We start from the raw sequence: 11123 nt of genomic DNA, 5'->3' as shown, positions 1-11123 counted from the left end.
CAAACTCTATGAAAACGGCATCTTTCACTCTTTAAGTTTGGCACGTTACTGGCTCCTCTTCTGTGATCAGAACTAAATGAATAGAGGACAAAACAAAAAGTTAGGATGGGTAGGTCTTAGCCTTTAGACATTGTTAATTCTGTATCTCCTTTGGCATGTTCACACCAAAGATTAATAAATAAAACCTAAAAATCATAGAGAAAAATTTCCCAATATTTTGTTTCAGTTTATTGGGTTATTTGGGTCTAGCTGTTGCTAGAAACATTCTGCACCATCATAGCCCAATTTCAACATAATCCTGTACCTTTAAAAATGTACGTGTTTGTCAAGTGTTAGAGAAAGTTGAAATACAAAGGTTCTAAGCAGCAATACAAAACAGGATGTGTGTCATGTGGAGCAACAATTACACCCTAAGTGCATGGAGAAGAACTCAGGGAAGCTAAATGCCTCATGCTCCCCAATATGTAATATTATCACAGCATGAGTAATTGGAGATATTCTGTAGAACTGCCTTGACTTTAAGTTATTTTAAAGCCTATTTTAAAACATTCCCCTATCCCCTTCTTTACCTTTTGAACTATACCGTTTCCTGCTTTCAAGCTCTCCCTGTTCTGTTCTGCACTAAGACTTCAGACAGCATTGCAATGCTCTCTATTCTGTATACACTGACTAATGAAAACAGGAGTTCATAGCTGTAAGTGACATTGTCTGTGCTAAAAATATGCATATTTATGCAATGTTTTCCTGTTGAAAAACAAGTCTCGGAAACTGGAAACCTTTTTTTCCTCTTAAAAATAATCCCTTCCCAAAGCTTTCAACAGTACAATGTTGCAGAAAAGCCGTGTTAGATTATCCAATTAATTTCCTTGTCAGTGAAAGACTTCTTTTGGCAACGCTCTGACATTTCAGGGGTTCTGACTAGTCTGATTTTGAAATGATGAGGCACTTCCCTCCGGAGATCTCTCTGAACGCTTAGAGATTTCCCCATAAGGCTAATAATCTTTATTCTCATCCTAGAAATCCTATTTCTAAATTTCGTTCTCTCATTCCTTTATTTGGTGTACACTATTGTATACTTGAAATAATTTGTTTTCAAATATTTCTTACATAAATTTACATCATCCCCCCTGCTCTTACTTTATTATCAGGTATGGTAGATGTGGAATAAATATTGGGACCCTTTAGTCTTTCTCTTCTTATTTCTCCCTTGTCCCAGTTGGTTTACACAGCCCCTCCGTCTTCCCCCCCTTCCCCCCCCCTCTCGGTTTCATGGCTCTCTTCAGCACTACTTTGGCTTGTCAGTGAGAAAATGGTAAAATGGCATTTAGAAATTACTGCATACCCAGATATGTTCTCCTCAAAGCAGCGCAGAGAGGAGCTGTGGACTTCCGTATCATTTTTCGTACCTCTGTAACATCTAACCAACAGAGCTTGGTTGTGAACATAGCCTTTGGCTGGTAAGGTAATTGGTGCCCAAATTGGCCTTTTGATGCTGTATTGAAATCCAAGGTCTTGTTTAGTTTCTGCTCTTACTCTTTATGTAGAATTTTTTCAGTCTGTTATTTCCTGCCACTATTTCTAAATGTGTCCTCATCCTTGCCCAATGTGGTATTTGCAATTCTTCACATTTTAATATCGTGGGTGCTAATGTCATCATTTCTTCCTTTTAAGAATCATTAATAAAGCGATGAAACAGGACTGGACACAATACAGATTTATTCAACATTTCCCTTTTATTCTGAATCAGCTTTGCCATTAATCATTAGTCTTTGTTTGTAGCTGTTCAGTTTTCTTCAGTTTTCAGTCCACATGACAGCTTATATCCAACCAAATATGAATTGATTTTCAGTTTAAGCTGTCCTGTGGCTGGAAGTGGTGATGTTGCTGATAGCATGGCAGTGCAGCAGAGCAGATTTTCTACTATAGCATGCTGTGGGAGCATGCATTTCACTAGGCAGGGCAAATGAGAGTTAAAGTTCTGTTTGAATTCCTGGGCAATTGTCCCTGGTAAAAATCTGTAGCTGATGTCTATCAGCAGTATTCCCTGCAGGTGTTGATGGTGAAAATGTTTTCTAAAATTTAAGCTTCTAATCCTTTGCTTACAAGCAGGGGTGAGAAGGATAATTGAAATTTCAGTTGCATGCTTGTTGAAATAGTATACAATACACATACAGTTTAAAATAAATGTGAAAATTAATTTCATTGCTGCTTTTTGACTTGGTATTTTGTTGCAATAACACAACTGAATTGCTAGGTAAGGTAATCAGAATTCAGGAATCATCTCTATATCATATCTTTTTATCTTATATCATTTGATTAAGCTATCATCTGTCCACATAGATTTATCTGCCTTTTCTGTATTTGGATGGGTGACATTCCATTGAATAACTGTTTGTGGATAATTATAAATGCAACATTTGTTATATGATTTGCCATAGCTAAGTATTGCTGATGTAGATGGATTCTTTTGAGTTCTGTATTATTACTTATGATACTCACTTAAATGTAATTGTCCTGTTATTTTGTGTTCTGGGAGATGGATTCTCTTAAAATTTCTGCCTTTGAAATTGCTGTGTTGTCTTCGAGTATGAAAGAGCTGTCAGCATATACAGAAAGATGTGCCTAATAAGAAAAGACCATGGGTGGTTTTTCGACAAAAGTGTTAAAATCTGTGAAGAAAACATAGAAATAAGCATATTGAATAGGACATTAATATGCTTTATATTTTAAAATTAAAATTATTAGCAATCCTCCCATTTTATGTCTTGCAGTTAAAGGCACGGTATTGTTAGGTATTTGACATCTTCGAAGACAAGCCTTTAATGCGTATCAAATTTACCTTCTGTAGGTCTTTGCTGCCATCTTCTGTTTCTTTAAATGATTGCCATTGTTATTATTTGGATTCTGAAAAAACTAGTGGGATATTACAGAGCAAAATTTCCTTTTCTGTATATTTTTTATTTCCTTGTTTTCAGCTAAAGCAAAGTGAAGCTAATGCAGATACAAAGGAGAAGCTTCCATTGCGTCTACGCATCTTTGAAAAATTTCCAAACAGGCCACAAATGGTGAAAATCTCAAAGCTTCCTTCAGATTTCACAGTTCCAAAAATAAGGTATTGAAATATTTCCTTTTCTAGTATGCTGTAAACTTTTCTGGGGCCATATAATACCCAAAATATTTAACTTTTTTTTTCTTGTCTGTTAGGCAGGTAGTTCAGAAAATAAGTGAAACAGAAGTAACATAGGCATTCAAAAGATGTGGCATTTTGGGTTTACCTCATTTCCCTCATTTTGGAAAAAAAAAAAATCCTAGCATTTCTTATACCTTGTTCATGAAAGCACCTAGATTGACCAGAACTGACACAAGTACAATATAATTGAAAAGTGTATTGTTTCTCCTCTTTCATTTGGCTTTTAGTTTCTTGACTCACATAGACAACTAGCAGTCTAATGGATTCTCATGTAGGTTTTTAAAGATACGGGTGAACTGGCAGCGAATCATTAGAGGGGGTAAAACAGACCATCCAATACCAGTTAGTCTGTGATGACCTTGTCCCTTATTTGTATTTGCATAGTTACCACTTTCCTGTGAAACTCACCTTAACTAAAGATCAGACGCTCAGTGATCTACTAGATCAGATCGTTCTTTACTGTGGGGGTGGTGAGGCACTGGGGCAGGTTGCCCAGAGCAGCTGTGATGACCCATGCCTGGAAGTGTTCAAGGCCAGGCTGGATGGAGCTCTGAACAACCTGGTCTAGTGGAAGGTATCCCTGCCCATGGCAGGCAGGGTGGAACAAGATGGTCTCTAAGGTCCCTTCCAACCCAAACCATCCTATGATTCTGTGATCATCAGTTACAGTAAAATTATTTTTGCTTGGTGTCATAAAAACCTGACAGAAATCCAAGGGCTTCTCTAGTATATACAGGCTGCAAAGTCTGCTGACACAGCACAAGCTGGCTGGTCAGGTCCTCTCCAGGTCTGTTTCAATATCCTCAACAAGCACATGCCAGAAGAGAGGATGATGTGAAAGATTCCTGCCATTCTTCTGAGTCTCCTGAGGTTACATTTCTTTTGATTAAATTCACAGGAAAGGTAAGGCAACTGGTTTGACCTGTTTGTAGTACCTTAGCTGAACAAAAGGAATAATACTGGTCAGAAAGGTCAGGAAAAACAACCTTCCAAACTTCAAGGAAACAATCCTAGATGTTTTACTTTTAGTATCAAAGTACCATTTGGTTATATCTGGAGGGCATTCTTCTCCTAGTCTTAGTCTTTTTTTTGGTATTTCTTTCTAGTTATGTTTTTCCCAGCATATTCTGTACTCGCTCATGATCCTATTAACTACTTCAGACTAGCACTAGCAAATCATACCTTTAAATCTGAAGCTATTGTACTATGTAGTAATACCTCTCCAGAGAAAAATTAGCTGTGACATAGTTTACACTAAAAAGAGACAACTCTACTGAACTTAAAATATGGCAAGATGAATGTATATTTGTTTTAAACAGAAATGTCTCTGTGTTTTAAACATGGCATATGTGAGGCACAGAATTGCTGAAGTGCCTTAATACTGACATTCAAAGCAGTTATATGAACAGATGTTGTTTGAAATCTTCAAGAGAATTTCATGCAGAGGGTATGTTTCCTTTGGATTATATCAGGATTTGATTTACATTGAAGTAACAACTTGCTGTTTAATGAGCTCAAAAGAGCTGAAAACTGCAAAAGGCACTTCAAATATTTAGCACCTTAATTGGTCAATAAATAAATAATAAAAGCAATAGAATTATTTTATTTGAATCTATGTGCAAAAGATCCAACTCTCAATTCAGTTATGGATTTTTTTAATAAATGCATTCAAGTGTTATCAGTTGTTCTGGCACTTCGTTCATTTATATATCTATAGCCCAGTACAACTTTTTCTCAGGAGTTTATCTATCTTTGCGCTAATGGATTGTGATATGTTATAAGAAAAAACAGATATTAACTCTTCTTGGGGTTTTATTTGTTCACAAGGGAAAGTTTTATGAAGCAGTTTATTGATCGCCAGCAACAAGATACCAGTTGCTTGCTGCGAAGACTTCCTTCAGCATCTTCTTCCTCATGTGACCACTCTAAAAGATCAGCAATTGAAGAAAACAAATATATTGATCAAAAGGTAAATCAAGAGTAGAGAGTTTGTTTTGCTTAGAGTATTGTGAGGAAAGGCATCAGATTATTCAGTTTGTCAGACTACATAAAAAGTGAATGAATAAAAGCTAGGATGATTGAACATAGGCTAAATGGTTATGTTTAATTTAGCCTAAAAAAGACATCATAGCAGATCCTCTTCTGGTTTAATTTTCCCATCTCCTTTGAATTCAAAATTCAAGATTTGATACATTATTTGTTTAATGCATGCATCACCTGAAGCAATTTTTTTAAGTAGTTTTGCTGTTAATCACTGAGCAGCTAGTGGAAAATTAAAGTTTCTGAATATCACATTGGATTTTTGAGTGCCTTGATACTATTGCAATCTTGAAAACACACTTCACCAAAGGAAGTGTGAAGGAAGTCTGAAAGAAGGAATCGAACCTAAATGGATGTCATCTGCTTTAACAAGCAGAGCAGAGAAATTGAATAATTTATTAAGATCTCTGTGGAATCACTGAAGATGAGTAAAAATTTTAAAATTATTCTAATTTAGAGGATATTGACCTATGTGTAAGCCTGGGAATCACTAGAAAACAGACCTGAACAGATATGTTTGATACTCATTGTGCTAAAAGCTGCTAGTCTCCCATGGATGGTTGGATTTGAAAACTACTAACCCTGCTTGGAATGATGACCATGATGATGATGCAGCAGCATAAGTAAATGTATGTGACTTCTGACACCTTATAAAACTAAAGGGGCAGAAAAAAATGTTCATGTGCATCATAGAAGATAGTGGTTTCGCAGATTTCTAGTGGCATCTACATAGATATCAGTCCTTGATCACTTGTAATCTTGCATAATTTAGTGGCATTTTTATAGACAAAATTACTTTCAGTATTGTTATGTTTTAGTATTGTTTCAGTATTGTTCATTGTTAAATCCTCTTTGAATATTAATATCTGTGGGTTTTAAATACATTTTAAGTTACAGAATTGCAGACAAGAAAAAAAAAAGTCTATGCATTGCAGTTACATAGTACAACTGGCTTTCCTGTTGTGTGTTTGCAACCATAACCCAGGGCAGCATTCATGCACACAGAGTTGCAGAGCTGGGAATCAGAACTGGGAAAAGAGAGTTGGGAAAAAAATTACTCTTCTGATAATGAATAAAAATATACAATTTATAAACTAGTGTTAATTGCCATCCCTAGTTCTGTGCAAGAACCCATTCTTGTGGCTGATGTATTCTATGGCAGCAGTAAGCCAAAGCTGAGCAGCATGGCCTGAGAGGGAGGTCTGTGGCAAAATATGACATATCAGGCCAAGAAGGCTGTAGGAAGGAGTCAAGCCTAAATGGACATCATCTGCTTTAACAAGCACAGCATTAAAACTGGATAAGTTATTAAATGATGAGCCTAGGGGCTAGCAGAGCTATACCAAGTATCACTAATAATGGATCTCAAACACTATGCCAGGGTAATCAGAGTACATTTCTACCATGTAATGAAGAGATGAACAAAGACCTTAAAGTTCTCTCAGCCACACAGGTAAGTCCACGGTCCGCAATGCAGAGCTGTGCAGTGGCTCAGTAGATCTGTTTACATGAATATAATTTAGGTATATTAAATTCCATCTTAATTCCTTTTGTTTGCTGTTTACAAAAGTGAATTGTTACTGTGTTTGAAGACAGATGAATACATGGCACAGTTCATTCAATGAGATATTGCAATATGAAAACAGAATGCTGCATTCTTTTCAAATTTTCAATTCCCTTCAAAAGCAAATATACATTATTTGACTTTATTTTTTTAATTTAAATAAGCATTTGCAAATTGGTTTTGCGCTATTCAACCTGCTTTAAGCATATACTTTAGGATCCCCATGCCTCCAGGGTACAAACAATAAGTAACATTTCTCATAAATGTAGCTTAAAACAAGGTATTTACACATTCCTATTAAGAGGTGAAAGCATTAAGAAGGATTTGTGGAAGTAATTACTCTAGCTTTCTATAGTTACAGTTGCCAAGGCAACCTCACTTTTGTATGAACAAATCTTCTTTGAAGTATCCTTAAAACAAGCTTGGAATGACTGGTTGTGCTTAAGTATAAACCTTACATCCATACTTTACTTTTCTTTGTGAAAAAAGAAACATGACAAAACATTTTACTGATCTCAGTGCCTGGTAGGATGCCTTCTCACTGCTCCTGGTAGCAGTAGGATGGCTTCAGAAACTTTTCACATGCTTTTGCATTGTAGTTGATGGAAAAAAAAGTGGAATTAAAAGGTAGAATCAAAAGGTGAGATCCTGCTGGCAGATCTGACTCTGTCCTTCCTTTGTGGGAGCTGAACTGTGGCTAGTTCCTCCAGTTACTCCTGGACTTAAGTCAGTATCTCTGTGTTCCAGAGCTGCCGAAGTGATAGGAAGCCTTTAATCCGTACATTCCCCTATTTTTCCCTTATTTCCACTTCGGCAATATTCTTTTCTACTTTCTCGAAAAATCTGCCACTATAATTTTTTGTGTTCAGAATCAATCTGCCCCATAATGTGTGATGATCAATAAAGAAGATCTTATGTATGTTCTTTTATAGAATGGATTTAGTTAGTGCTTTCAGTGTTATAATTATTATAATTACCAAATTCCTTTAAAAGTTGTTTTAAGGTGTAAAGGGAGAGTAGATTTTCAGTGCATTCTTCCTTTTTTTTTTTTTTTTTTTTTTTTTTAAGGTATTCTACCTTCTCAAAAGATTTGGAAAAAATTATTTTTGGTGTATATCACTGTAACCATGACTACAATCCATTTGATATTATTTTCATCTATGCCAAATCAAAAGAATAGCTTTGGAAAACAGATTTCTCTGCTATACTCTTTTTTTCTAGTGAAATCTGTGAGTTTCATAGGTTTTTCTAATTCCAAATTTTTAATCAATTGTGAAAATAATAAACTTATCAAACACTGATATAAAAAATCGCTTTTGGATACCTAAATGCCCTTTACCTTTTATACATCTCCTAAGAGTTCTCTGTCAGTGTGTGGAGTCTGAGTGGGTATGTGGATACAGATTGTACCATGTTCATCCTTCTACATCCAATGCCAGCAACACCTGGGCTCTCCCACATGCAGATGCTTGATAGGCAGCTTAGCACTATGCTTTGTTTGAGTTGTCTATTATTATCTGTAACATTTTGTGTGTAAAACTGAGATTCTCTGGGGTTTTCTGAACTTAATACAGCTGGAAATGGAGGATCATTTTTTGATCTCCACTTGAGGTCCTGCAGAGCAAATTTACTTAAAACTCAGTGATCTCACCACAGACCTACTCCTCCTTCATGCTGATCTAGTCTGTCCTGATGTGGTCTGCAGCCCATGAGCTGAAGAACCCACAGTCAAATCAGAGAAACCAGGGCTGGTCAGATTGGTGAGCATTCCCCAGTTGTAGTAGAAAGCACTGTGAAGGTATTTTCTGATGAAAGAAGGAAGACTTCTTGGAAAAAGTACGAGATTAAAAGAGGGATTTAGGGTATTAAATGTACATTGTAGATTAGGAAAAAGGAGAGTTTAGGAACAGAGAGGGAAGTGTTCTTTTATACTTCTACATTTGCACGAAAATTATTCACAGTGTACTGAGAATTTCCTTATCTAACCAACATTTCAGTAAATTCTTGGATGGAAGAACTGGATGAAGTATGGAAACATAATTTTAGTGTGAGTGGGTGGATGAGAAGAAATGTAGTTGGCAGAAATTAAGGACATCTTAGTGGCTCAGTGGCCTTCACATAGCCTGAGGTATAGTTGCAGCAAGTTTCAGGGGGACAAAGAATTAAATTAACATGAGATTTACAACAAATCAGGTGTCCAGTGAAATACATCTGAGTTGGCTGTAGAGCATTGGCCTTGCCTTCTTAACTTCAAGACTGGAATCAGATAGGCACAGAAACCCTTCAAAGTGCTTTCCAAAGAGACATACAACTTTTAGCAAACCTTGCAGAAAATTATTGTGAGATGGACACTTTTGAACTGGTTACTTATCCTTGGCCTTACAACACAGCACATGGCTGTTAGAGTAAAGTTCAAAACTGACAGACTCGTGAGATGAACTTTGAAAATGCCTATGGCTCAATATGTAGAGATAATACAGATAACCCGTGTGCATGTTTACAACAGTGGCAAAGCAGGAGTGAATTACAAAAGAAAGCACAAGAGCATTTAATATATCCATGTATTTTATGGTTTAGACTTGGACCTCTCCCATTTAATTGAAGGAAGATAAGCAAGTCAGCTCCCCTATTTCTCCGTTTGTAAGATTAACTGGATAGTAGCAAACATATTTTCTCTTTTTCTCTCCTTTCAATCATCCTGTTTCTTTTCTGATTCCTTTCACATGTATGGGTTTTGTTTTTAGTTCTGCAAGCAGTGCAGTTAGTAGCCATTCCTTTGTCCAGTAGGAGCCAGATGAAGTATTAAGGTCTAGCTCCTGGGAAAGCTTGACCTCCCACACCACATGAGAGTCCCATTGATTTCCTGCTTACAGCAAAATGTACCTTTTTGATGGGAGGTTGTGGTCAGGAAGCAAGAGCCAATCTCAGAGGTAGCCAGAGTCATTTCCATGGAAGATTGTGAATATTAAGCAGCAGATGTCGTGCTGGAATCTGTGCTTAACGCATTTTGTTAATATCATAGATACTGCATTTGTGAGCTGCTGAGACATGCCGCCTAATCTTGATGGTTTTGTTTAATCTGGCTATATTCTGTGTTGGGTTTTTTCTGATCTGTGCTCAGCTTCTTTAACTATTCTGTTTCTTAAGGAAAAGAAAAAACAGTCTTCTGAGAGTATTCCAAAAGGACTTTTCCTTGCAGAAAGTATTTGTAAGTGTAAAAGCTGAAATAGCCTTTTAGCTTTTCTAAGGCATAGCTTTTAGTATGGAAGACAGGGTGTCCCAAGATACCTTTCAGAAAACCAACAGGCGCAAAGACATAGTCATACAATTTATTTGCATTTTTTTTCCTTAGAACTAAAGGGAGAATATTTATTCATAAATTCCAGTTTCCAGAATTTGTTTCTTACTGTAATAAACTTATGTCCCAAGTTAATCAACCTCTCTGAACTTTATTTTGGGCATTCAGTTGTGCAAAACACAATTTTGGCACAAAAGATACAGTGGTGGTGTGTTCCTGATTATTCTTTTCCGTAAGTAATTTGAAAGAATAATCTTATCACATTAATTTTGAATATAGCAGAAACGAATAAAGTGTAATTGCACATGTATTCCAAGTATAAAAGATTATTTTTAAATACTAATAAATACTACTTTTTTTTCTGAAGTAATTTTTGCAGAGTTTTGTGCATATCAACAAAAATAATTCAAACTTTTTCTTCATTTTCTTAGTTTGTCTGAATTGAACTCTGTCCTACCATTTCAGTTTCCATATACCACTCATTAATTAAACACAGCCAAGTGCTTCAAGTCTTACCTATTTATGTCATTCACAGGATAATGCCAAAATCAATCTTGTTATAACATTCAGAAGAGTCATTAAAACAATGTACCTGCTGGGATGATAATGGCTTATGGAGCCAGCATTTTTGTGCTCATTACCATTATGATTTTCAAAGAAGATAATTTTTGTACCATGTCTGTTCTCATCAGTTATTTCTAATGAAGTTAATATATGTAAATACAGTAAATTTCAGGTTTATTGAAAATCAGCTGACCTCTTTTTCTCTTTTGCATTTTAAAGAATTTTTTATATATATATAAAATGGATATGTAAAAATGTCCCTGTACCTAAATAACCAATTTATAGATTTCTTTATCATTAAGCATTTTACCAAATACACATTTGAGCTGGTAATGTTTTACTTCTCTGACCATGTTTGCCTTCAGAGTGGAGAAGACACTTCTGCAATAGTATCAAGACTGTTCTTGTTGTGGTCTGTCTCTGACTTCTGATGATTTTAAATTGCTTTGTCACTCTTGCCTATGCAT

The 11123-nt window shown here is 35.9% G+C and overlaps 1 protein-coding gene across 1 annotated transcript in view; it reads left to right on the top strand.

The window, feature by feature from the left end:
- Positions 1-2975: 2975 nt before the first annotated feature.
- Positions 2976-11123, top strand: part of LOC121673373 (sodium leak channel non-selective protein-like) — a gene marked incomplete at both ends in the record, with an annotated part of 49175 nt that continues 41027 nt past the window's right edge. The window contains 3 exons of the mRNA XM_042046634.1: positions 2976-3112; positions 5018-5159; positions 6612-6683. Coding sequence (XP_041902568.1) covers positions 2976-3112; positions 5018-5159; positions 6612-6683 — 351 coding nt within the window. The remainder of the gene's footprint in view (positions 3113-5017; positions 5160-6611; positions 6684-11123) is intronic.

This window comes from Corvus kubaryi, unplaced genomic scaffold, assembly GCF_017639235.1.
Source record: "Corvus kubaryi isolate FWS band 111438036 unplaced genomic scaffold, C.kubaryi_AGA036_p1.0 65368, whole genome shotgun sequence".
NCBI classification, from domain to species: domain Eukaryota; kingdom Metazoa; phylum Chordata; class Aves; order Passeriformes; family Corvidae; genus Corvus; species Corvus kubaryi.
Note: the sequence above shows the minus strand (reverse complement) of the source record. Positions and strands in the feature narration are given on the sequence as shown.